The sequence below is a fragment of the Chlorocebus sabaeus genome, chromosome 2 (assembly GCF_047675955.1).
Source record: "Chlorocebus sabaeus isolate Y175 chromosome 2, mChlSab1.0.hap1, whole genome shotgun sequence".
NCBI lineage: Eukaryota > Metazoa > Chordata > Mammalia > Primates > Cercopithecidae > Chlorocebus > Chlorocebus sabaeus.
In genome coordinates this window covers 55,396,739-55,424,596 of record NC_132905.1, presented here as the reverse complement: position 1 = coordinate 55,424,596, position 27,858 = coordinate 55,396,739, and the positions used below count along the sequence as shown (strand labels likewise).

The following is a 27,858-nucleotide window of genomic DNA, read 5'->3' as shown; positions in this document are numbered from 1 at the left end:
GGCCACCCCGTTCTAAATCATGCCAGTATCCTGCTCGTTAGCGATCATTCCGTGCTCTAGGGCTGTTCCATAAAAGCTTTAGCTTCCTTATTGAGACGGACAGACCTCAAGGGCTGGAACGCGCACAAGTCGCCGAGCGCCTCAGCGCTAGCTCTGGGGAACTAAACCCACGCCAACAAGGACGGTCGCCGGATTCCGACGCCCCCCGCCTCCCACTCCTCGGCCGCGGTGTGCAGCCCCCCGGATGGATTTCACAGAGCGGGTGGGGGCGCTCGACCCCGGCCAGTTGTTGCAAGGCCCGGTCTGGAGGCACCGCAGAGGCCACGCTCAGGGCGGCGGCCTCGCCCCAGCTGGGAGCTGCGCAGCGGCCGCGGATCCGCCCAGGGGCGCCAGGGCCCAGCCAGGATGGCTGGCGACGGAGGCCCGGAGACCCCCCTCCAACCGCGCGGCCCGGAGACTGCAGCCGGGCCGGGTCCCTCCCGGGCCTGGGGCACCGCTCACCCCCTTATCCCCGACTCCGCGGCGCCCCCGAGACCCGCTGCTCCCGGCCGCCTCAGCCCACGCCTCGGCCTCCCTCCTACTCACCATCTTCGCCGCGGCGGTCGCAGGGACGCGGGGTTGGGAGCTGGCGGGCAGCGAGTCTGCAGAGCGTCCTCCTCACAGCCGCGGGACCGAGCGCTGAGCTGACGCGGCGGCGCGAGCCTACCCCGGGGCGGGCGTGCCTCGGGACGGAACGCGGCTGCGCACGTCACGCACCTCCCGCCGTTGCTACGCAACCAGCCGGTCCGGCAACGCCCCGCCCGACGGCTATCCAGACTACCGGAGGGGAACTTCCCTCACCTGGTTCAGGCTGCGGAGCGGGGTTCCCCTCACTAGAAAGTGTTTAGGGATGAGGGTACGTGCTTTCTCGTCTGCAGGGGACTAGAAGGCGGACTAGGCTGGCTCCTGCTGGCGACGGGCGGGCAAAAGATGATGGGGGAGGAGTGGCCTTTCTTCGCCTCCTCGGGCGAGGCTCCCTGACGCTCCACCTACTGTGCAGGCACGGCTCGCGCGCGGGGAGGCAGCCACCTGGCCAGGTGTTCTTGCCGCTGGGGGCGGGGCGGGGCCGGGGAGGGGAAAAGGAGGGGACAGCTGGGGGAGAGGGGGACAGAGTGTGGGAAGCAGGGGGATTTGGCGGGGAGGGGCGAAGGGCACATAGTTGGGGGAGGAGGGGATGGAGAGGGGGAGGGAAGAGGTGAGGGAGAGGGGACAGTGGGGAGAGGCGGGGGATGGGGGAGGGGGCGAGGGGCACTTAGTGGGGGTGGGGTGATGGGGAGGGAAGGGGAGAGGTGAGGGAGTGGACAGAGTTGGGGGAGGAGCGGGATAAGGGAGAGGTGAGAGACAGGGACACAGAGTGGGGGAAGGAGAGGGATGTTGGGGGTGTTGGGGGTAGGGCCCGAGGACGGGGGACGCGCTGGGGAGGACCCGCGGGAGCGGAGTCGCGGGCCGCGGCGGCGGGGACGCCTCCCGCATTTTTTACCTACTTTGGTGCGATTCCCGCCGCCCTCCCCTGATTGGCCCAGCCTGGCTTGTCCTGCCCTCGCGTGAGGGGAAAAAAATCTGCACATTTTTCCTCCTTCCCGAGGCGACCGTGGCCATGCAGAGTGCTCTGTGAGTCACCGTTAATTTCAGGTCTGGAAAAACAAGGAAGATTTATTTATCTTTGGGAACTGCCGGGGAAGGAGGCCGGCGGCGCGCAGGGGTGTGGCTGGGAAAGGCCGCGCTGTCCCGGGACGGTGGTGCCAGCCCCGCCGCTCAGTTCTCCGGGTTTTTAATTTGGAATTGTGTTTTTCTAATGGGCGGTTGCGTCGGAAACACGGTTTTCAGAGGGCCGAGATGAATCCTAGCGTTTTTGCTGCGGGTGTTTTTGTGGGAAATAAAGGGAACAGAAAGAATTTTATAAATTAATTTAGGTTACTGAGAACATCATGGCCTCGACCAAAACTATTTTAATTCTCCAAATATGAGGCTTTTGGACAAGATGGTCAGTATTTTTTTTTCTGGCACTATATAAAATCTAGGTTGTATGTGGCTTTCATTCTGTCCCGCTCAACATAGAAACCCATTTCTCATTACCCTCGTTCTTTTTAAAAAGGAGAGTAAGCAAGTTGTGCAGTTTTAAGCCTTTACCACCTGAGACATGATTTTTGGCGGGCTAGAGCAGTGGTTCTTAACTTTAGCATGCATCAGAATCACCTGGAAAAATTGTTCAAAGCTAGATTTGTGTGCCCCATCGCCAAGGTTCCCTCACTACTTCTAAGGTGATGCCTGAGAATGTGCGTTTCTAACAACTCCTAGGTGATGCTGAAGATGCCAGTCCAAGGCCACACTCCTGAGCTGAGAAGGAACCCCCCTGTATCCTACTGCAGCTGGAACCCTCTGCTTTTCTGTTTGCATAGGACCCTGTGGCCTCTACACTTCTTAATATTCAGACTTCCTTTTTAGTCCAAAAGTGAATGGTGCTCATTTAAGGATACATGCCTGCCTGCCTGCTCCAGCCTCTCCTGCATTTCGTCCTCCACTCTGCCACCAGAGTTATGTCCAAACATAAGACTGGTCTTGTCACATTCTTGCTTAAAATTTTCTGTGGCTTCCTCCATAACCCTCAGCGGGTCAGTGTGGCCCTTCTGCCTCTGGCCTCAGCCTACTTTTTCTGCCCTATCTCCCATATCTTCCTAAGTGCCCACTGCCCCTCCCAGACGAAACTTCTCATAACAGAACACCTCTTACTAGTTCTAACTACCTTGATCATGGGCCTGCTTATTTTTCAGCCTGGAATGTTCCTATCACCCCTCACATCTGAAGACTTCTCTTACCACTTCCTAAGGATCAATAGTAGTTGCTGCTTTTTTTTTTAACTTCCTGCCCCCCACCCCTTCCAACTCCTTCACCCCCGTAGTTCCTTCTATAATCCCAGAGTTCATCACTTCTCAAACCTTTTTTTTGTTTTGAGACTGAGTTTCGCTCTTGTTGCCCAGACTGGAGTGCAATGGTGCGATCTCGGCTCACTGCAACCTCCACCCCTGGGATTCAAGCGATTCCCCTTCCTCAACTTCCTCAGTAGCTGTGATTACAGGCATGTGCCACCACACCCAGCTAATTTTGTATTTTTAGTAGAGATGGGGTTTCTCCGTGTTGGTCAGGCTGGTCTGGAACTCCCGACCTCGGGTGATCCGGCCACCTTGGCCTCCCAAAGTGCTGAAATTACAGGCGTGAGACACTGAGAATGGCCACTTCTCAAATTTTAATAAAAGTCCAAGTCACCTGGGATCCTTGTTAAAATGCAGATTCCAGAGTTGAGGGGTGGGGTCTTAGATGACCCCAGGAAATGCAGATGCTATACTTCGAGTTTGGAGGTTTTATGGTTTTTCCCTACAATTACTGTAGCTCTGTAATTACTTATGTGCATTTGCCATTACTACCAGATTACGCTGGGAGTTCCTTGAGGTCATGGGATATTTAAGATGCATATGTGTGAACTTGGCATAGCCCCTGATACATAGTAGGTGTTTAATAAATGTTCAGTAAGTGAACAAGTATCTGAAGATGTTTTACAATTTATCAAGCTTCTGTATCAGTTTATCACAACTTAAGATGAGCCCCCATTTTTTTTTAGGTCCCACTAAACTTCAGCCTCTGCATTTAACACCCAGGTTTTCTACATAGTGACATTCCTCCTCTCCACAAAGAGGGAAAGAGTTTTCATACAATGCTATAGACTAATAAATATTTATGCCCTCCAGAAGTTGAAAGGTAATCCCCAATGTGAAGGTATTTGAAGTTGGGGCCTTTGGACCATGATTAGGCCATGAGGGCAGAGCCCCCTTTCATAGGATTAGTGCCCTTATAAAAGAGGTCCTAGGCCGGTGCGGTGGCTCACACCTGTAATCTCAGCACTTTGGGGGGCCAAGGCAGGTGGATCACGAGGTCAGGAGTTCAAAACCAGCCTGGCCCAGATGTTGAAACCCCGTCTCTACTAAAAGTACAAAAATTAGCCACGAGTGGTGGCGGGCACCTATAATCCCAGCTACTCAGGAGGCTGAGGCAGGGAATTGCTTGAACCCGGGAGGCAGAGGTTGCAGTGAGCTGAGATTGCGCCACTGCACTACATCCTGAGCGACATAGCGAGACTCCATCTCAAAAAAAAAAAGAGGTCCTAGGCTGCTGCTTGCTGCTTCCACCATTGTGAGAACACAGCAAAAAGGTTTATCTATGAACCAGGAAGTGGGCTCTCACCAGACACTGCTGGCGACTTGATCTTGGACTTCACAGCCTCCAGAACTATGAGAAGTAAATTGCTGTTGTCTGTAAGCCACCCAGTTTATGGTATTCTGCTATAGCAGTCTGAACAGACTAAGACACATAAGGTCTCTCCTTAAATATGAAATTGGTATATTTCATTTTTCATTTAGAAAACATTTTGCATACTTAATCTGTGAACATATAGGCACTTTCATTTAAAACCATTAATATATTGATGTAAGTGGCAGAGAAGAAGAAATGATACATTAACGAGGAGCCTGAAGAGAGATGTGTATTAATAGATAGGCTGGGGAAAGCTCCTTTGCTGGGAGACATAACACTGTCAATATATAACATAGAAAAAAAGTTTAATTTCTCTCCTCCCTCTCCACAAATTCACCTATTTCCTGTCTCTTATCCCTATTTATGTCAGTAGTCTTTTTTTTTTTTGAAATGGATTCTTGCTGTGTCACCCAGGCTGGAGTGCAGTGACAGGATATCAGCTCACTGCCACCTCCACCTCCTGAGTTCAAGCGATTCTCTTGCCTCAGCCTCCCAAGTAGCTGGGATTACAGGCACCCGTCAGCATGCCCAACTAATTTTGTACTTTTAGTAGAAACGGGGTTTCACCATGTTGGCCAGTCTGGTCTCGAACTCCTAACCTCAGGTGATCCGCCCGCCTCGGCCTCCCATAGTGCTGGGATTGCAGGCACCCGCCACCATGCCCGGCCATCAGTAGTCTTTTTTAAAAATAACTTCATCCTCTAAGACACGTGTGTAGTTTTATTGTAAAAGATTCAAACAATACAACAAAGGAAAAACCCGTTAAGCACCTTCTCTCCTTTCCCATAATCCTAGTCCTCTCCTCAGAGGTAACCACTGATGTCAGTTTGGGGTATGGACTAATAGAAATACACCTTGGGCATATGTTTTGTGTTTTGTTTTGTTTTTATTAGTGTTCTGTGTAATGGTTTTATGTTGGGTATGTAGCATCTTGTAACTTGCTTTTCTGCATTTAATGATTGTCCTGGCGATCTTGCCATATCAGTAAATCATTTCTTATAATTGCTGCAAGGTGTGACTGTTCATTCATTTAACTTTTCCCCTACTGATGGGCATTTAGGTTATTTCCAATCCTTTGCTTTCACAAACAATGCTTCAGTGAACAGCTTTGGGACTGCCTTCTTTGCATACATGAACTGGTAGACCTCTCAGAAAATTCCTCCCATAAAATTACTAAGTCAAAAGGAATGCATAAATTTTATTTTACTAATTACATACTGCCAGATAGCCTTCTAAAAAGGATATACCAATATATAATCCTTCCTACAGTAGTTGAGAATATCTGCTTACTCTCCACTGACAGTTTATTAAAAGTTTGAGGAATTTTAGAACAGGCAAAACTATAGTGAAAAAAATCAGAATAGTTGTTAAATAGGGTGGGAGTGGAGATTGACTACAGAGGGGCCTGACAGAATTTTCAGGGGTGATCGTCATTTTTTTTTTTTTAATTTGTTAGGGGTTCAAGTTACATGGGTATATAGGAGACAGAGGTTGCAGTGAGCCAAGATCACACCACTGCACTGCAGCCTGGGCAACAGAGTGAGACTCTATCTCAACAACAACAACAAAAAGTTACATGGGTATATACATTTGTCAAAACTTAAGATTTGTGCATTTTGCCGGGCACGGTGGCTCACACCTGTAATCCCAGCACTTTGGGAGGCCGAGATGGGTGGATCACCTAAGGTCAGGAGTTCAGGATCAGCCTGACTAACGTGGTGAAACCCCGTCTCTACTAAAAATACAAAAATTAGCTGGGCGTGGTGGTGGGCGCCTGTAATCCCAGCTACTTAGGAGGCTGAGGCAGGAGAATCGCTTGATCCACGGAGGTGGAGGTTGCCGTGAGCCTAGATCACGCCACTGCACTCTAGGGTGACAGAGCAAGACTCTTTCTCAATTAAAAAAAAAAAAAAAGGCCAGGCACGGTGGCTCACGCCTGTAATCCCAGCACTTTGGGAGGCCGAGGCGGGCGGATCACGAGGTCAAGAGATCGAGACCATCCTGGCTAACACGGTGAAACCCCGTCTCTACTAAAAATACAAAAAACTAGCTGGGCGTGGTGGCGGGCACCTCAAGTGCCAGCTACTCAGAAGGCTGAGGCAGGAGAATGGCGTGAACCTGGGAAGCGGAGCTTGCAGTGAGTGGAGATCATGCCACTGCACTCTAGCCTGGGCAACAGAGCGAGACTCCATCTCAAAAAAAAAAAAAAAAAAAAAAGAAGCAGTAGCAGCAGTAGTTTAAATGAATCAAAGAAGTGGTAGTTTAGTAAGGGTTGTGTTTGGTTATAAGTAACAAAGACTTACAAAATAGTGGCTTAAGGCTTTATTACATTTGTGTGTATGTGTACATAGTTTACTTCACACATAAAAGAAGTACAGAAGCAAACAATTCAGATTTGTTATATTGACTTGGTGGTGGTAAAAACCCAATTTCTTTCTTTTTTTTTTTAGCCAGGGTCTCACTCTCACCCAGGCTGGAGTGCAGTTGTACAAACACGGCTCATTGCAGCCTTGACCTCCTGGGCTCAAGCAGTCCTCCAATCTTGAGTAGCTGGGACCACAAGCTCACACCACCACCACGCCCAGCTAATTTGTGTGTGTGCGTGTCTGTGTATGTAAAGACAGAGTCTTGCCACGTTGCCCAGCCTGGTCTGGAACTCTTGGACTCAAATGATCCTCTTGCCTCCGCCTCCCAAAACATTGGAATTACAGGCATGAGCCACCACATCTGGCCCCAATTTCTATACTGTTGCTTTGTTGTGCATAGATTGTCTTCCTAAGGTTACCTCATAGTCCAGGATGACTGCTAGAATACCAGCTATTACTTCCACATTTTAGGCAGTAAGAAGGAGGAAAAAAAGAATAAAAAGGGCATCCTTTTTTTTTTTTTTTTTTGAGGCAGAGTCTCACTCTATCACCCAGGCTGGAATACAGTGACACGATCACAGCTCACTTCAGCCTCAACCTCCCAGGCTCAAGCAATCTTCCCACCTCAGCCTCTCAAGTAGCTAGGACCACAGGCGCACACCACTGCACCTAGCTAATTTTTAAATGTTTTGTGTGTGGAAACAAGATCTCCCTATGTTGCCCAGCCTAAGCATCCCCTTTTTTATAGAAAGATCCCAGAAACTGGCAGGGGGCGGGGGATGACTCACACCTATCATTCCAGCACTTTGGGAGGCTGAGGAGGGTACATCACCTGAGGTCAGAAGTTCAAGACCAGCCTGTCCAACATGGTGAAACTCTGTCTCTAGTAAAAATACAAAAATGAGCCAGGCATGTGCCTGTAGTCCTAGCTACTCAGGAGGCTGAGGCAGGAGAATTGCTTGACCTGGGAGGCAACAGAACGAGACTCTGTCAGAAAGAGAGAGAGAAGGGTTCCAGAGGAAGGGAGGGAAGGAAAGAAGGGAGGGAAGGGTTCCAGAGGAAGGAAAGGAGGGAGGGAGGGAAGGGTTCCAGAGGGAGGGAGGGAGGGAGGGAGGGGTGCCAAAGGAAGGAAGGGAGGGAGGGAGGGAAGGAGGGAAGGAGGGAAGGGAGGGAGGGAGGGAGGGAAGGAAGAAACGGTTCCAGAGGAAGGAAGGGAGGGAGGGAGGAAGGGAGGGTTCCAGAAACTTATACCATAGAAACTTTTATACCATATTTCTAGACCACATACCCTGTACTATATAGGATTTCTCCTTTTGTCTCATTGACCAGAACTTAGTCATATGGCTGCAAGGGAAGCTGGGAAACACGGTCTGTTCTCTAACTTGCAGTGTGCGCGGCTAAGACATTGTTTTTCCTTTACTAAGGAAGAAGGGGAAAATGGATATTGGGAGATAACCAGTAGTGACTGCCACAGGTAGATATTATCACTGGCCTCATCCCACAGATGGGGTAAGGTGAAGAGACTTTCCTTGGGAGCCCAGAGGAGTACAGGATCTGATCCCAAGCCCTTTACTATCAGGCCACATGACACAGCACCTGTGAGTGAGGCTGAACAAGAGAAATGAGATATGTCTTGCTACTTGCTTAACACCACAGATGAGGTTAATTGGCAAAGCAAAAGAAATAGAAGCTGTAGAAAATACATTCTGAACATTCCTTACTGCCCGTAGCCTGGTGCTGATGGATCAGACAGCCCCAAGGGCCCTGGCATCTATTTTAGGAAAAGGCTAAATATATTTAAGTATATTCGTGGGAAGGATACAGTACCACGTGGTAACATTATTGATTATTAGTCTTTATGGTAGAGTGAAAGTCATATGCCACTATTTTATAACATTAAAGATTGACCAATTATGTATGTTTTTCAGGTAATAGCATGCTTCTTGAGTTCAACCATGAGAAAACAGAGTATAAAGTGGTACAATTATCTCAACCAGTGGTTCTTAGTCCCTCTTGGGCCATATATATTCCCTTTGGGATTCTTTGTTTGTTTGTTTGTTTGAGAGAGACTCTCACTCTGTTACCCAGGCTGGAGTGCAGTGGCGCAATCTCAGCTCACTGCAACCTCCGCCTCCCGGGCTCAAGCAATTCTCCTGCCTCAGCCTCCCAAGCAGCTGGGATTACAGGCACACACCACCACACCTGGCTAAGTTTTTGTATTTTTTAGTAGAGATGCGGTTTCGCTGTGCTGGCCAGCCTGGTCTTAAACTCCTGACCTCGTGACCCGCCTGCCTTGGCCTCCCAAAGTGCTGGGATTACAGGCATGAGCCACCGCTCCCGGCCTGGGATTCTTATAAATCCTCTGAGCGTGGTGGCTCATGCCTGTAATCCCAGCACTTTGGGAGACCAAGGTGGATAGATCGTGAGGTCAGGAGTTCGAGACCAGCCTGGCCAACATAGTGAAACCCTGTCTCTACTAAAAATACAAAAAATTAGCCAGATGTGGTAGTGTGCACTTGTAATCCCAGCTACTTGGGAAGCTGAGGCAGGAGAATCGCGCGAACCCAGGAGGCGGAGGTTGCAGTGAGCCGAGAGCGCACCATTACACTCCAGCCTGGGTGACAGTGAGAGACTCCATCTCAAAAAAAACACACACACACAAAACAAAACAAAAAGAAAAACAAAAGTATAAACCCTCTCTCTAGAAAGACGGACATTTGTTTCTACTCACAAAGTTTGGCCTATAATCTTAGGGAGCTCATGAACTGCCCTGAAGCCCATCTAATATGTTAAATATTTCAGGAAAGTTTTTGGGAATGTTCTAAAAAGCAAATCCAGTGCAAGGATAGATGAACAGTCCCATAGTTCCATAGTTCCTTACATACACATACACACATCAAGGTCACAGTGGGCATCACACCTCTCATCAACACGGAACCTTCCAGAACTTTATAATATAGAGCATTTTATAAAATACGAATGGTCTGAGCAATACATGCAGGACTGCAGCTTGTTTTTATTCATTCATTCAGCACTATATCCTGGGGATCTCTCCAAGTTGTCTTCCATTTTTCATAAGCATGATACTTTTTTTTTTTTTTTTTTTTTTTTTTTGGAGGCTGAGTCTCACTCTGTTGCCCAGGCTAGAGTGCAGTGGTGCGATCTCGGCTCACTGCAACCTCTAACTCCCGGGTAGAAGCGATTCTCCTGCCTCAGCCTCTCAAGCAGCTGGGATTACAGGCACCTGCCACCGTGCCCGGCTAATTTTTTTGTATTTTTAGTACAGACGGGGAGGTTTCACTGTGTTAGCCAGGATGGCTTCTATCTCCTCACCTCATGGTCCACCTGCCTTGGCCTCCCAAAGTGCTGGGATTACAGGCGTGAGCCACCGCTCCAGCCTCCATGATACATTATTTTTACACTTCTGATCTGGTGGTTGTACTTCCGGAGAAAGAAAAATGAACCACAAAATACTCAGAAAGAGGCAAACAAGGAAATGGAGTATTTTTTTAAAGATAGATGAAATAAGTTCAGATTCTTCAGCATGTAGGATTGAGTGTAATCACAAGTCATAAAATCATGAAGGATAGGAATGAAAAGACTAGAAATTTCACTCTAAACCTTAACATGTAAAAACAAGAGAGCTTTTCTAAAAGCTCAGAACAAGTCACTTTAGAAACAATGAAAGGACTGGTTCACATGGTGGCTAAGAAAGGGAGGAAAGTGACAGTCAGAGGAGGAAAAAGCATGTCACAGACAGCAATGGGCTGGTCATGGCAAGCTCTCTGGTTGGGACCCATTTTTCTCCAGCTCATCCCATTATTCTCTGCAGACTTCTGCCTCACCCACTGCTACTGCAAGGCAGGAAAATCTCAGAACCAGCAAAGCAGCCACCCCAGAGGCTGCCAGGTAATATCAGGGCAGTGCTGAAGCCCTGCTGGGATATGGAGGTAATACCAACACATGCAGGTGGGCATCTTGTTTATATTCACAATGGGAAGCCACTGTCAAATCTAATTGAACATTTTTTCATTTAGATTTGATGGATGTTTCCTGAAGTCCTACTGTGTGCCAGCTGTGACCGTGTTAGCTACCAGGAATGTGAAGATGAATGAGGAGATCACAAGTGAAAACAGAAATGCCAAGATAAACTTGGCCCAGGTTCCCTTGGGAATTCTCAGGATCACACCAGGGAGATGTTACTGGATCTTTGATGAGTGGAGCATCCACAGAGGAAGGAAGTGAGTGTTTGCTAATGACATCATTCCTCACTTATGTTGGCGAATATGAATATAGAAGAGATGGCTGGAGAGTTTATTCAAAGTTGGATATTTGGAGGAAGAGCATGCCTGATGTTCCTACCAAAAAAAATTAGATCCTATGGACCAAGATACATAAGATAGATGTAGATATGTAATGGGTTTCCTTTTTGTTTTTTTATTTTTTTGGGATCTGCTCTGGCTTACTTCCTAATTTTCCTGCCTTCTTGGGGGTAGGAGGAGGGATGTCAAATGATGGTTCAGCCAAAGAAACCCAGCTCTTCCTGATGAGGGAACTCTGAGTTGTATTCAAGGAAAACAAACACCAAAAACAGATAGCCAAAGGCCAATGGTCATGATTTGAAATTTGAGTGCCTTTTACTGTAACTGTTTTGCTCCAGTATTTCCATTACCAGTCCTTCGGTGAGGTCTTCAACTCTAGATCAGAGTTCCCCCAACATTTTTGACATCAGGGACTGGTTTTGTGGAAGACAATTTTTCCACAGACGGGCGGCAGAGGGATGGTGGGGGCGCGGTGGTTTCGGGATGAAATTGTTCCATGTCAGATCATCTGGCATTAGATTCTCACAAGGAGCGTGCAACCTAGATCCATTGCATGAGCAGTTCACGATAGGGTTCCCAGTCCTATGAGAATCTAATGCCACCGCTGATCTGACAGGAGGTGGAGCTCAGGTGGTCATGCTCACTCGCCGAATTCCTAACAGGCCATGGACCAATACTGGTTTACTGGTTCACCAATGCTGGTTCAGCTGTAAACTCAAGATGTTGACTAATTTGACGCCTTTAGTTTAGAGCTCCAAAAGGTGATGCTTGAACTCCACAGAAGAGATACTGAGTGCCTGGCACAGTCTTAGCAATTTGTGAAGTATCCTGTTCTAGTAATACTAAGGCAGACTCTTAAATTTTGATTTATAAACTCTAGGCCTTGGGCTCTAGACAAAACAGGGCCCTAGAGGTTTTTTTTTTTTTTTTTTTTTTTTTTTTTTAATGGCAAAAGCAATAAGTTGCTGTAGTTTTCTAGATTGTAGACTTAATGTGGTTCTCCCTACTATCCGTGTCTGGGGAAAGGGAGCTGATTGACACAAAGGGAGCAAACAGCCTTACCTTCAACATCCTTACTTGTAAATGAGGCAAACACGTCACATCTTGCAATTGGTCTTGCTTTTTTTTTTTCTTTTTCTTTACTTTTCTTTTTGGACGTGGGAGTGGAGGTGAGTGGTCACTAAATTCAGGCCCAGTCATTAAGAGGTGGTCCCCTAGTAAAAACTTCCACGCTGGAGGTGGAAGGAATTGCTTGCTCATTTTTATTCTCTATCCTGTGGAAAGCCTTCCCTCCCACCCCTTGAGCCAGTGAGTCACTTCCTCTCTGCAAACCTCTAAAGCTTCCTTTCTCAGCCCAGAGCTGGCCCTCTGGAGAGGGTTTTGGAGTCCTGGGTAGGCAGGGCACCTCAGGCAGCAGGCAGCACACCTTGGATGTGAGCTGAATGGTTTTTGAAATTTCAGAGAAGCAGCCTCCAGGCAGGAGAAAGTATATAAGTGTTCTGATAAATGTCAAGTGTTGGATTCTAGGTTCAGCATTTTTTCTTTTTACTTTAAACGACTCTAGGAAAGAAACACCCATAGACAGTACAGCAAGAGGGTTGCAGGTTTGTTTTATGACTCATGGAATTTTCTAAAATGATAAACATTGGCTCAGCAGTAGTCTGACATAAGACGCACTCAACTAGAGCACCATGGTTACAAGAAACAAGAAGTGCATATTCGGTAAATAAAGTGTGGCTCCACTTCCAAAAACTTTCAGAGAAAAAAGAGCAGCGCGCAAGGCCTGGATTCTTGAGTTTCCCTTCTTGAATGGTCATTTGTTTTTCCCAAGACCAGAAACTTCCCTGAGATGACTGCAGTGTCTTCCCAGCCAGGAAGCCATTTTAAATGGTTTGGGTGCTATACTTTATTCAGTCCAGAGTCTTTTTGACTAATATAATGAAAAAATTTTACCCATCATAAAAATTAATGAGGTTGAAAAGATAAGTATTTTTCTCCTCAAAAAAAAAAAAAAAAGGAAAATAAATATTTTTCTTGCTGAGTAAAAATCCCCCATCTTTGTGTGTGTAAGATGTTAGGCATCTTGGAGAGATGTAAGGAATCTGGAATATCAACTTTTCAGATGAAATTTAGAGAATGTGAGCCACGAATAATGGCTGCAGTCCTCCTGAGTCGAGTTTTTATTTCTTATGAAACAAATTCAGCATTACTTTAACTTCTCATCAGCTGATTTTAGTTTCTAAAAAATATATAATAGACTAAAATTCATACCCAATGAAAAGGCCATTGTATCCACTTACTGACAGCTGGGAGTGAGCAACTCAGATCTGCCTTTCAGCTGGGTTTTCCTGCATAACAGGTTTATTAACAGAGCAGCATGACTCACAAGCAGTGTTCTTTAGAATCACCCCCCTCCCCCAACACATACACTGGAACCACGATAAACACTTGGTAAGGAGGATCTATCACAAAATAAACTGAGGAAAGACTCAGGCTACAATTCTATGCTTCAAATAAAACAGCAAAAGAGACTTTTAGGCACATGAAGGTCCCAGGCAAGAGACCTGGAAGAAGGCACCAAACTGAAAAGGTGATTCAGTGAGCCTGCTGGGTCGACCCTCCTGCAACCACTCATGGACATATGGACTTCCCTTGAGCCAGGAGGGCCCAGGACTGAGTTACTAGAATACGTTGTAGGGGACATAGGGGGCAGAGAAAGCTAAAGCCATTTTGTAAGCTTCTGCAGAGAAGACCCCTTGAGGTAGGGGAGAGATGAGGTGCCCCGCATGGTCTGCAACACCAGTGCAGGTGGGAAAGGATATGCAATGAGGCGCTGTATCCAAAGGCCCTTTGACCCAGCTGCTTGGAAACGTATCTCAAATTTCTCCAAAGAGAAACTGCGAGGGCCAGATTATTCAGAGAGATTGACGTGAGACCTGGTATCAATGCTGCAGAAACAGACTTCTCCTTTGCATGGCCTGGCCCTCTGTATTTGCCCTCCATTTGCTTTTCCACTCATCTTATATTAATCAGCATTGCAACAGGAGGGAGCTCTCCCCACCAACGAGGCAGTGGCAGGAGTGTCTCTGCAGGTAGCCAAGGTGATGCTGGCAGCCAGGGAGGCAGCAGTTGGGATAGCTCTGGCAAGAACACCTCGCTGGCTGCCAGGGAGAGAGCCTGGGCCCTGGGCCAGGACACGGATGGGCCTGGATCCTTCTGCTGGTCGAGCCAAACACCATTAAAAATAATTTCAGAATGGAAACCACTTTGGTGCATTTTTTTCTGGCTACTAAAAAATACAGATTTATCAGGGGAAAAAATGCTGAAAATGTCTAAGAAAGAAAATAAATGTTCCCTATTAATTTTCCTGCCACATATTTATATAATAATAAAGAGGTCATTTAAAATTTTAATTATATAAATTATCTTGGAATGTCTTCTTATTAAAAAAAAAACTCTGTGTAGAAAAATGTCACCTTCACTCCCCTGCAATTCTTTCCCTCCCCACCAAATTTAAGCTCTACTATTGGTTTCAAAGGTACAGAACAAAGTCTGTCTTTCCAGGTTTTGCTTGTTTACACACACATGCTAGATAGATAGATCAAAAGATATTAATAGATAGTTTTGCGTTCCTGTGATTTTTTTTTTAAAATTTTTTCTTTCTGGAGACAGGCTCTCACTCTGTCACCCAAGCTGGAGTGCAGTGGTGTGATCATAACTCACTGCATCCTCAAACTCCTAGGTTCAAGAGATTCTCCCACCTCAGCCTCCCAAGTAGCTGGGACTATAGGCACACACCACCATGCCCAGCTAACTTTCCCATTTTTTGGTAGAGTCTTGCTGTGTTGCCCAGGCTGGTCTCAAACTCCTGGGTTCAAGCAATCCTCCCGCCTCGGCCTCCCAAAGTGCTGGAATTACAGGCATGAACCACTGCACCCAGCTGATTATTGCATTTTGAATTTTGCTTAAGAAAGCCTTTCTACCACCAAGATTTCATTTGGGATTAGGTTTATATATTGTGAGATACTTAACTTTATTTTTTCTCAAAAATGTATCCATTTTCCCCAAAACTTTTTGTCTAACTAGCCTATCCTTTCCCATGGGTATAAAATGTCATTTTTGCCATCTGTTCCATTCCCATGTAGAAAGGACCAACATGGGTCTATTGCTTGCTCTATTCTTTCTACTGATTTCTTCATTCTTATACAAATATCACCTTTTTCATTACTCTGGCTTTATTGTATATTTTAAATATTTGATGGGCCCTTGTTCTTCTTGTAAAAATTGTCCTTAGTTATCCTTATACATGTTCTCTTTCATATGAATTTTGCAATCTTCTTGTGAAGTTCTATTTAAAAATCTTGGTAGTATTTGATTGGTGTTGCACTGTTTTTAATCATCAATTTGTGGGAATCCATTATCTTTACAATATTGATTCTTTTCACCTGTGAACATGACATGTTTCTGTAATTATTGTTGTTTTGTTTGTTTATTTTATTTTATTTTTGAGACAGGGTTCTGTCTCGTCTGTTGCCCAGGCTGGAGTGCAGTGGCATCATCTCAGCTCACTGCAACCTCTGCCTCCCAGGTTCAAGCAATTCTCATGCCTCAGCCTCCCAAGTAGCTGGGATTACTGGGGTGGGCCACCATGCCTGGCTAGTTTTTCTATTTTTAGTAGAGACAGGGCTTCACAATGTTGATCAGGCTGGTCTCCAACTCCTGACCTCAGGTGATCTGCCCGCCTCGGCCTCCTACACTGCTGCGATTACAGGCATGAACCATGACCAGCCATGTTTAGGCATTCCTTTGTGACTCTCAGTAAAACTTTGTACTGTTTTTTTTTTTTTTTTTTTTTTTTAGGCAGTATCTCACTCTGTCACCCAGGCTGGAGCACAACGGCATGAACACAGTTCACTGCAGCCTCAAGTGATCCTCCTGCCACAGCCTCTCATGTAGCTGGGACCACAGGCGTGCACCACCATGCCTGGCTAATTTGTTTTATTTTTTGTAGAGACAGGGTCTCACTTTGTTGTTGCCCAGGCTGGTTCCGAACTCCTGGGCTATTGTGATTCTCCCACCTCAGCCTCCCAAGGTGCTGGGATTACAGGCATGAGCCACTGTACCTGGTCTACTTTTCTTCATGTAGAGTCTATGCATGGCTTAATTGGATTATTTCAAGGTATTTTGTGATTTTAATTACTTGTATTTTATAATTCATTGTTGTTTATTAAAGATAAACATTTGATTTTTATTAGTCTTATAACCAGTCATCTTACTGAGCCCTCATTAATTCTAATACTTATCCACTTAATTTTCTTAGACGTTTTGAGAATGAGATATATAGAGTTCTGTTTCTTTGTTTCTAATTTTTATAACTAATTTCTAATTCTTGTCATTGCATGGGTTAGGTTTGGAAGCCTAATGCTGACTGGTGGTGATCCTTATCTTGTTCCTGACTTTAGTGGAAAAGCTTCTGATATGCCATCATCTCTTCTGCTCTTTCTGTTAGGCTTCTGGCAGATACCCTTAATATGTCAAATAAATTTCTTGTCTTATTTTTGTAAGAGTTTTCATCAGTGGTGGGTATTTAGTTTCATTAACTAGGCATTCCCCTCCTTTAACTTGTTAATGTAGTAAATTATATTAATGGATTTGCTAATGCCAAACCATTGTGGCCTTCTATGATACATTCTGCTTGGGCTTGAGGTGTGTTCTCTGGAACTACTGCTACATATGATTTATTAGTCATTTACTTAGGATCTTTACATTTATTTTCACAAAGAAGTTAGGCCTATGTTTTATTTTGGTTTTGTGTTTGTGATATCCTGGGCTAGTTTTCACCCTAAAATAAAGAATAAATTGAGACTATTTCCTTCTTTGCCTTTTCTCTGAGCAAGTTATATAAGGCAAGACTTACCTGTACCTTAAAGCTTTGATAGTATTGGCCTGAGAAACCAGCCGGTCTTTAGACCTGATCTTAAACATAAATCTAACAAAGTCAGCCTTAAACCAATTTTTGTATTTTCTTTTGTTCTTCTCAAGTTTTCTATTTCTCCAGTCAATTTTGGCACTTTGTCTTTTTTTTTCTAGAAAATCATGCATTTTGTGTAGATTTTAAATTTGGGGGACATAATAGTGAACATAATAGTTTCTATTCCCTAATTATCTTTGTGCCAAAGATAATTAAATTGTCACTTCTCTTGTATTTACTCAGACTTGCCATAAGAAATATATATATATATATATTTGTATTTTTAGTGGAGACGGGGTTTCACTGTGTTAGCCAGGATGGTCTCGATCTCCTGACCTTGTGATCTGCCCGCCCCGGCCTCCCAAAGTGCTGGGATTACAGGCGTGAGTCACCGTGCCCGGCCCGTGTATATATATATATATTTTTTAACAGGTCTTTTCAAAGATCCCAATTCTAACTGATGTAAGATGAGCTCTCTACTAATAAATCTGAGAGGCCTTGATGATCACCTTATCTAAAGTAGTTTGCCACCCCACTTGTCCCCACTGTCTATCCTCTTTCTGTTCTGTATGATTTTTAAAGCACTTATCAGCAACTGACACATTGTATATTTGTTTAGCTGTTTATTGTCTCTTTACCCCAATAGAATATCTGCTCCATAAGTGTAGGTACTTTGTTTTCTTCATCACTGAATTGCCAATGAATTTTTTGAATATCACTTGGCACATAGATGATAAACACTAAATATTTGTTAAAGTTGTTGATTGAAGTAATTGTTCTTTCATTGAGGATTTTTGTTTTTGGTTTTTTGTCTACCCTGTGAATTTTATTCCACAGATTTTAGTTGTTCTTGTTGAATTTGGCATTTCATCCTCATGGTTTCTTCCCCACCACTTTCCTGAATCTGCTTGTACCCACATGACCAGGGAACCTCACATTGCTAAATCCAATGGCCAATTTTTAGTCCTCATCTCATACCACGTAGTCAGTCATATCTTCTCTTCACTTTGAAACACTTTACTTACTTGACTTCCAGAATCTCACACACTCTTCCTGATTTTCCACCTCCCTATCTGGTCCTTTTCAGGCTCCTTTGCTGGTTCCTCCTCATGTCCTGACTGCTGCTCTCCAGAGTCCCCATGCATACTAAGTTCTTAGACTTCTTCTCTTTACTCTCTACACTAATTCCCTTAAGTTTCTGATTCAGTTTCATGACTTTAAATATCTTCTCTCTGCTGTTGGTTCCCCAATTTATGTCTATCCTTGACCTCTCTCCAGATTTCTGACTTGTAGATGCAACTGTCTATTCAACACTTGCCCTTGGATGTTTCGTAGACATCTCAACTTCTCATAATTAAAACAGAAATCTTGATATTTTCCCTCAAATCTGCTTCACCTCCAGTCTTCCCCATCTTGTAAATGTCAGTTTCATCCTTCCAGCTTCAGATTTATCCTTGTCTTTTTTCTTTCATATCCCACATCAGTAAATTCTGTTGGTTCTACCTTCAAAATATATCCAGAATTCTATCACCCCTCATTACCTCCATTGCTATCACCCTGGTCTAACTCACCATCACCAATAAACTGGATTATTGCAATGGTCTCTTGGCTGGTCTCTCTGCTTCTGCTATTCTCAGCACAGCCACGAAAGCCATCTTGTTAAGCTGTAGGTCAGTTTACGCCACTTCCTTGCCAAAAATTCTCAAAGGCTTCCCTTTACTCTCACAGTGAAGCCAAATCCTTATGGAGGATTTGTAGAAATCCTGTGGGATCTGTCCTCTGGTTGCTCTTCCTGACATCGTCTGACCTGCACTCTATCCTCACCTGCTCCACTCTTGCCATGATGGCCTCTGCACCCTTCCTTGAACAAACCAGGCACATCCTATTACATTTATTCTTCCCCATGTTTAGAACACTCTTTCTTCAAGAATCCAAATGGCTTTCCCATCACTTCCTTCAGTTCACTACTCAGATGTAACTTCCTCAGTGAGGTCTTCCCTGACCACCCTGTCTAAAATTACCAGATGCCCCACCATCCTTCCAGTTCCCTTTTCTTTATTTTTCTCTGTAACACTTTTCACCACTTATACTCCATTTTTCACTTGTTTATCTTACATACTTTCTGTTTTCTCCAATTGAATATAAGCTCCACAAGAACAGGGATCAGGGATTTTTATTTTCTTCTTTTTTTTTTTGTTTTTCAGATGGAGTCTTGCTGTTGTCGCCCAGGCTAGAGTACAATGGTGTGATCTCGGCTCACTGCAACTTCTGCCTCCCGGGTTCAAACAATTCTCCTGCCTCAGCCTCCTGAATAGCCGGGATTACAGGTGCCCACCACCACGCCCAGCTAATGTTTTTGTATTTTTAGTAGAGACGGGTGGTCAGGCTGGTCTTGAACTCCTGACCTCAGGTGATCCACCCGCCTCAGCCTCTCAAAGTGCTGGGATTACAGGTGTGAGCCATCGCACCCGGTCTTATTTTATTTTTTTCACTTCTGTATTCCAGGGCCAGAAGAGTGTTGGCACAGAGTAGGCTGTCAATACATATTTGTTGAATAAATAAATGAATAAGATTGGTGGTGTAGATGTACAAGTGATTTCAGGTACAGACGTGAAGCTTAAGGGTAGCAGCCATCTCTGAACTTGAGCACTGATATAGTTTGGATATTATCCCCTCTAAATTTCAAGTTGAATTGTAATCCCCAATGTTAGAAGAGGGGCCTGGTGGGAGGTGATTGGATTGTAGGTGTGGATCGCTCATAAATGGCTTAGCACCATCTCTCTGGTGCTGTCTTTGTGACAGTGAATGAACTCTTGCAAGATCTGGTCATTTAAAAGTGTGTGGCACCTCCCCGCCTTCCTCCCACTCTCACCGTGTGACCTGACAGCTCACCCTTTGCCTTCTACCATGAGTAAAAATTCCCTGAGGTCTCCCCAGAAGCCGAGCAGATGCTGGTGCCATGCTTCCTGTACAGCCTGCAGAACCGTGAGCCAACTAAACCTCTTTTCTTTATAAATTACCCAGTCTAAGGTATTCATAGCAATGCAAGTATGGCCTAATACAGGCGCTAAGCTACATACTAAAGCCAGCAGAGTGAAGAGTTGGAATGAACCTGGGACCGAAGGCTCCACCATACTCGCCCTGAACTGCCTACCTCTGGACTGCATGTCATCATATCAGGGAAGCAGGAGCATAGGAGAGCCAGAGTGGCACCATTTTAAAATCAACTCCATCTTAAAACTGGCAAGGCACATTTCTTGTCTATCATGACCTGTGGTTATATGATGTTTACAGCTGAGGAAACAGCTTAACAATGCCTGCAAGGATAAACTATGACAGAAAAAATGTCCAGATGTCCTGGTATTGCAAAACAATATATGCTTTTAAAATGATTTTAGCTGGCCGGGTGCAGTGGCTCACGCCTGTAATCCCAGCACTTTGGGAGGCTGAGGTGGGTGGATCACCTGAGGTCAGGAGTTTAAGACCAGCCTGGTCAACATGGTGAAACCCCATCTCTTTTTTTTTTTTTTTTTGAGACAGAGTCTCGCTCTGTCACCCAGGCTGGAGTGCAGTGGCTGGATCTCAGCTCACTGCAAGCTCCGCCTCCCGGGTTCACGCCATTCTCCTGCCTCAGCCTCCTGAGTAGCTGGGACTACAGGCGCCCGCCACCTCACCTGGCGAGTTTTTTGTATTTTTTAGTAGAGATGGGTTTTCACCGTGTTAGCCAGGATGGTCTCGATCTCCTGACCTCATGATCTGCCCACCTCGGCCTCCCAAAGTGCTGGGATTACAGGCTTGAGCCACCGTGCCCGGCCCGGTGAAACCCCATCTCTACTAAAAATACAAAAATTAGCCGGGCGTGGTGGTGCGCACCTGTAATTCCAGCTACTCAGGAGGCTGAGGCAGGAGAATAGCTTCAACCCGGGTGGCAGAGGTTGCAGTGAGCTGAGATGGCGCCATTGCCCTCCAGCCTGGGAGACAAGAGCGAAACTCCATCTCAAAAAAAAAAAAAAAAAAAAAAAGAAAAAACAGACTGTAGTCATGCTTTGATGTACTTATGCACTAAAATGCCAAGAATAGTGTTCTTTAAGTCCACAGACTAATACATTTTGTGACACTGTCAGCCCCCGACAGGTAGATATAGCTTAACTTTTATATAGGTAAGACCCTATATAAGAAAAATTTAAAACAAAGATGAGACATTTCTCCTCTTGCTTTCTGAGGACGCTCTACTCTGTAACTAAGTAGCTTTTAATAAACCTTGTCTTCTCACTATACTCTATGACTTACCATGACTTCTTTTCTGCACAAGGTCCAAGAACCCACTCTTGGTGTCTGGCAACAATTAGAGAAGAATAACCCTTATGTGGTTAAGCCTGTTGTGTGCATCAAAAGCAGTCCTGAGTGGTACTACCTCATGGCCTGGAAAGGTTGAGAACTATTCTGAGGGTAAATAGAGAAATGGGCTTGGGACAGATCCCCATGGTTTGGATCTATGTCCCCACCCAAATTTCATGTCTAACTGTAATCTCCAGTGTTGCAGAAGGGACCTGGTGAGAGGTGATTGGGTCATAAGGGTACATCCTTTATGAGATCCTTTTTTATTTTATTTATTTTTGAGACAGGATCTTGCCCTGTTTCCCAGGCTGGAGTGCAGTGGCACGATCTTGGCTCACTGCAACCTCTGCCCACCGGGTTTAAGCGATTCTCATGCCTCAGCCTCCTGAGTAGCTGGGATTACAGGTGTATGCCACCACGCCTGGCTAGTTTTTGTATTTTTAGTAGAGACGGGGTTTTACCATGTTTCCCAGGCTGGTCTCGAGTTCCCAACCTCAAGTGATTCACCCTCCTTGGCCTCCCAAAGTGCTGGGATTACAGGCATGAGCCACTGTGCCTGGACCATGAATGGTTTAGCACTATCCCTTTGGTGCTGTTCTCGTGGTAGCGTTCTCCTGAGATCTGCTTGTTTCAAAGTGTGAAGCATCTCCCCTCTCTCTCTCTTGCTCCTGCTCTGGCAATGTAAAACGTGCTTGCCCCTGCTTGCCTTCTGCCATGATTGTGAGTTTCCTGAGGCTTCCTCAGAAGCAGAACCTGCCATGCTTCTTGTACAGCCTATGGAACCATGAGCCAATTAAACCTCTTTTCTTTATAGATTACTCAGTCTTGGCATTTCTTTATAGCATTGTGAGTGCAGACTAATACACCTAGGAACCCCAGTAATTCAAAGATGTGATATTGAAGAGGATCCTTTCTAGAGGCTGAGAAGGAGTAACAAACATGACAAAACACAGAAGCAACTGGATTCATGGAGCTAAGATCAAGTGCTGCAAAAGGGAAATATGGACCTGGCATACTGGCTCACACCTGTAATCCCAACACTTTGGGAGGCCAAGGCAGGAGAATCACTTGAGATAAAGACTTTGAGACCAGCCTGGGCAACATAGTGAGACTATATCTACAAAAAATAATTTCAAAATTAGCCTGATGTGGTGGCATGTGCTTGTAATTCGAGCTATTTGGGAGGCAAGGGCAAGGAGCCCAGTAGTTTGAGGCTGTAGTGAGCTATGATCATACCACTGCTCTCCAGCCTGGGTGACAGAGCAAGACCTCATCTAAAAACAAACAAAACCACCACCACCAAAAAACAATAAGTATAAGAATCTATTTTCTTTTGTAATAATACACAGTTGGAGACTGGTTATTTTACCAAGGTTTTGACTGAAATGTTATGCTTTTAGACTGATTTAGAAAAAATTGAGGTTGACTCCAAGAACTGATAAAAGCCCCTTGGGGAAGACTGGCATCATACTTGGTCTATGCAGTCTCTGTACCTGGTAAGTAAAGAATGTCCCTTTCTAATGGCCCAAGAACCCTAAGTTATCTTGGGACCTCCAGAGGAGAGGAATTCACCCAATTCATACAGGTATTTGCAGAAACAGATAAATTTGCAGCTGGGCTTGAGGCTTTAAAAAGTCTAAATCTGAGATTCCCTATGGAAAAAGTTTCAGCAAAGCCAGTTTAAGAGAGCCTATAAGGCAAATAATTATTATTGGTGCACTTTATGCAAATAATCAGGCCAAGAATAGTAAGACTAAGATTTATTTTGCAAATAAATTGATCCTACCATAATTTGTTTTTAATAAAAATGAGAGACTAGAGAGAAAAACATTATACACCTGCTATTAGATTCTAGCCTTGTCTGTTGTTTTTGAGGGTTTTTCTTTTTTTTTTTTTTTGCATTATTTTCTGCAATTTGGACTAGATCTTAAATTCTTTCCAGGCCACAACTCCAAACTAACATTCTCTGGATAGATTATGCCCACCATTAATATTTGTTTTTGCCCTGTTTCCATAAAAATGCCTCTATTGGCTAGGGGCAGTGACTCACACCTGTAATCCCAGCACTTTGGGAGGCTGAGGCAGGCAGATCACCTGAGGTCAGGAGTTTGAGACCAGCCTGGCCAAGATGGTGAAACCCCTGTCTCTACTTAAAAAAAAAAAAAAAAAAAAAAAAAAAAATAGGCCGGGCATGGTGGTATAAGCCTGTAAACCCAGCTACGTGGGAGGCTGAGGCAGAAGAATTGATTGAGCCTGTGACGTAGAGGTTGCAGTGAGTTGAGATTGTGCCACTGCACTCCAGCCTGGGCAACAGAATGAGACGCTGTTTCAAAAAAAAAAGAAAAAAAGAAAAAGAAAAACAATGCCACTTATTAAAAATCCACTTGCTTTATGTTTTAGACAGCAGGAGACTAGTTTTCCAGCCAATTCACTTAGATTCCAAATGCCTTCAAATTTCTTTTTACAAGCATTGTTAAACTGGGCTTAAGCATTGTATTAGTTATCACTGGGTACTATTTGATTTTTAAAATAATTGTTTGTTATATTCAACAGGGGTACAGATGGTTAAAGTTTATGTCTTCCAGGCTTCAACAGTTCTGAATCAAGCTGATAATGGCCCAAATATTCCAATCCACACCATCCCAGGAGGAGCCCAGTTTTTACAGGTCTTTAACACAGCAAGTGAGAGATTTCAGTGCCCTCAAAATTAGGCAAGGATGACAACCCTGTTCGGCAGGAAGCAGCTTCGGAAGATGGGATCTTTGGCCCTGTCTCCTGAAGAATAAGAAGGATGAAATCTCTCTGGGGGAATCGAGATACAGTAGGAATGGGACAGAATTCCTCCCTCATATATAGATATTTTTACTATTTTTTCCTTAATTGTATTTAATTTTTTATAGAGACAAAGTCTCACCATGTTGCCCTGACTAGTCTCAAATTCCCGGATTCAAAGAATACTCCTGCCCCCGTTACTGGAAAAAGGAGTTAATATGGTTTGACTCTGTGTCCCCACCCAAATCTTTTTGGTTGGTTTGTTTTTGAGATGGAGTCTTGCTCTGTCACCCAGGCTGGAATGCAGCAGTGGCATGATCTCAGCTCACTGCAACCTCTGCCTCCCAGTTTCAAGCAATTCTCCTGCCTCAGCCTCCCAAGTAGCTGGGATTACAGGTGCCTGCCACCACACCTGGCTAATTTTTGTATTTTTAGTAGAGACAGGGTTTCACCATGTTGGCCAGTCTGGTCTCGAACTCCTGACCTCATGATCCACCCGCGTCGGCCTCCCAAAGTATTGGGATTACAGGTGTGAGTGGCTGCTCCTAGCTGAAACAAAGAGCTTCTTTCTTCTTTGTTTTTTAAATGGAGTCTTACTCTGTTGCCCAGGCTGGAATGCAGTGTGGTGTGATCTTGGCTCACTACAACCTCTACCTCCCGGGTTCAAGGGATCATCCTGCCTCAGCCTCCTGAGTGGTGGGTACTACAGGTGTGCGCCACCACACCCAGCTAATTTTTATATTTTTAGTAGAAACGGGATTTCTCCATGTTGGCCAGGCTGGTCTCAAACTCCTGTCCTTAGGTGATCCACCTGCCTTGGCCTCCCAAAGTGCTGGGATTACAGGTGTGAGCCACTTTTCCCAGCCCCAAACCTTATCTTTAATTGTAATTTCCACATGTTGAGAGAGGGACCTGTAATCCCCACGTGATTGGATTAAGGGGGCGGTTTCTCCCATGCTGTTCTCATGATAGTGAGTGAATTATCATCAGATTTGATGATATTATAAATGGTAGTTCTTCCCCCACTCTCACGTGCTCTCCCTCTCTCTCTCACCTGTCACGATGTAAGACATGCCTGCTTCCCCTTCTGCCATGATTGTCAGTTTTCTGAGGCCTCCCCAGCCATGCGAAGCTGTAAATCAATTAAGCCTCTTTCCTTTATAAAGGAAAGCCTCAGGAAGTTCTTTATAGCAGCATGAAAATGGACTAATACACAGGTCTTGATCCAGACCCCAGGAGGGGATTCTTGAATCCTGCACAGGAAAGAATTCAAGGTAAGTGTTAAAGTGTGATAAAAGACAAGACAGTTTATTGTAAGCTACTCTGTCACGGAGTAGCACATTTTCAGAAAGCAAGAGGAGGAACACACCATTTTTGTTTCAAGTTTTTCTCATATAGGTGTCTTGTCTATGTAAAGACTAAACTAAGCTGTGCCAATGTGCAGGTGGGCCGACAGCATGACAAAATTTATTATTCTGTTGATTTAAAGAAAACGATCTTTGGCATTTTAGTGTGGAAGTACATCAAAGCACAAGTATAATGATCTTGAAAGCATATCTTGTTATTGGTATTGGGACATCTAGGCTTTCTGTTGTTGTAGGAGTTTGCCCTTGGAGGCATTATCAGGCTGCTTCCTATGTTGTAAATACCTTAGGACCATGGGTTGTGACTGGAAAAGAGTGTGCCTCACTAGTTTTAAGATGGAGTTGTTTTTTTTTTTTTTTTTTTTTGAGACAGAGTCTTGCTTTGTCACCCAGGCAGGCTGGAGTGCAGTGGCGCCATCTCGGTTCACTGCAAGCACTGCCTCCCAGGTTCACACCATTCTCCTGCCTCAGCCTCCCGAGTAGCTGGGACTACAGGCGCCTGCCACTATGCCCAGCTAATTTTTTGTATTTTTTGGTAGAGATGGAGTTTCACTGTATTAGCCAGGATGGTCTCAATCTCCTGACCTCGTGATCCGCCTGCCTCGGCCTCCCAGAGTGCTGGAATTACAGGTGTGAGCCACCGCGCCCGGCCAAGATGGAGTTGATTTTAAAATGTTTTCACTCTGGCTGTCTTAGGCTCCTGCTTCCCTAACACCTTGGCCTTTCAAAGTGTTGGGATTACAGGCATGAACCACTGTGCCCAGCCCCCTCCTTCATAATGTTTAACCATACCTTTTACTTAAAGAATTCCAGGAACTGGCCTTAGGAAATCTAAATATCACACCAAGGAAGGAATGCTGAACAATTGACTTACAGCCTTGTTGATGCTGGCCAGACCATCAGATGGCCCATTACTCAAGATAACCATCACAACCAGTTATGCCACCTGCATACCCTACCCTTCCTGTGCTTCACCCAGCCCAGCCTGCATACCCTACCCTCGGTGTAAATGCTCATGCTTTGCCTAATTAAAAAAGCCCTACCTGCTCTTTTTGGAAAGTCAGTCAAGGAATTCTCTTTTTCTCTTGTACTACCTCCCTTATGCCTGGGCATAAGCTCCACTGAAGCCTCGCCTGGGAAAACTCTTTTGTCCTCATGTCTATTTCTATTGCATTGAGAGCCCAGGAATGAGAGGTTGGTAAAATATTGACTTTCCTCTTTTCACATGACAAGAACACAAATGATCAGATTATGTAACAGATACATTTTTCAGCTTAGGAATGCAGTTTGTAGGTGCTAATGATCATTTTAGTATTTGAACCTTTGTCTGGATGCATGGGAAAGTCTTAAAATGCTATTTGCCCTAAAAACTTGATTGGTTTCAGTTACTGGGGAAGCCTATTATTACAGCTGCTAAAAGCTTGATGATTTTTGGAAAAAGAGGGATGTTTTACTTTTTTCATGAAGGCTTGGCTATTCCACAGCACTGTGAAAAATATCAGATACATCTGTATCTTTAGGTGATGGATATTGAGGAAGTGGTAAGAGGTTCAAAACAGAATTATAGTTTAAACTCCATATGTTATACCCAACTCTGTGTTGATTTAATGGGAACTCTTATACTAATTTTTTAAAGTTAGGTAATTTATTTCTTGTCTTAGTACTTCCTTTAAAACCAGCATAGAGGCTGGGCGCGGTGGCTCAAGCCTGTAATCCCAGCACTTTGGGAGGCCGAGACGGGCGGATCACAAGGTCAGGAGATCGAGACCTTCCTGGCTAATACGGTGAAACCCCGTCTCTACTAAAAAAAATACAAAAAACTAGCTGGGCATGGTGGCGGGCGCCTATAGTCCCAGCTACTGGGGAGGCTGAGGCAGGAGAATGGCGTAAACCTGGGAGGCGGAGCTTGCAGTGAGCTGAGATCCGGCCACTGCACTCCAGCCTGGGCGATAGAGCGAGACTCCGCCTCAAAAAAAATAAAAAATAAAAAATAAAACCAGCATAGAATAGACACAGGTCTTTTGTTTTGTTACATTATTATCTCTAAAGGGCTGATCTATTAAAATAACTATGTAGAGGTACTTCAGCTAATTTGATTACCTGAAAATTATGTGGGGCTGTGGCAGTGGGTGTGCTGCACCCCCATACCCCCTCGGCACTCACCTCTTATGTGCTAAAGGCTGCTTACCCTAAACCATCTGCCACTTTCGGTCCCACAAATGCTACACAATTGGGAGTTGGGGTTGTATAGGGAGCAGCCCTCAACCAATGATGGATAAGGGGTTGGTGGATAAGTACCCAGCTTCGCATCCCTTGCCTGGGATATCTCTGTGATACATTCTACTCTGTCTCCTGGAACCCTTAGATACGTTGAGATCCAG

The 27,858-nt window shown here is 44.9% G+C and overlaps 1 protein-coding gene and 1 long non-coding RNA gene across 2 annotated transcripts in view; one reads left to right on the top strand and one right to left on the bottom strand.

Moving 5' to 3' along the window:
* Window positions 1-801, bottom strand: part of DSTN (destrin, actin depolymerizing factor) — a 35,681-nt gene extending 34,880 nt beyond the window's left edge. The window contains exon 1 of the mRNA XM_007960755.3: window positions 586-801. Coding sequence (XP_007958946.1) covers window positions 586-588 — 3 coding nt within the window. The 5' untranslated portion in view covers window positions 589-801. The remainder of the gene's footprint in view (window positions 1-585) is intronic.
* Window positions 787-19,575, top strand: LOC140709489 (uncharacterized). The gene is made up of 3 exons (XR_012090014.1): window positions 787-895; window positions 10,748-10,951; window positions 19,208-19,575. It is a non-coding gene; the product is annotated as an uncharacterized lncRNA (long non-coding RNA).
* The last annotated feature ends 8,283 nt before the right edge of the window (window positions 19,576-27,858 follow it).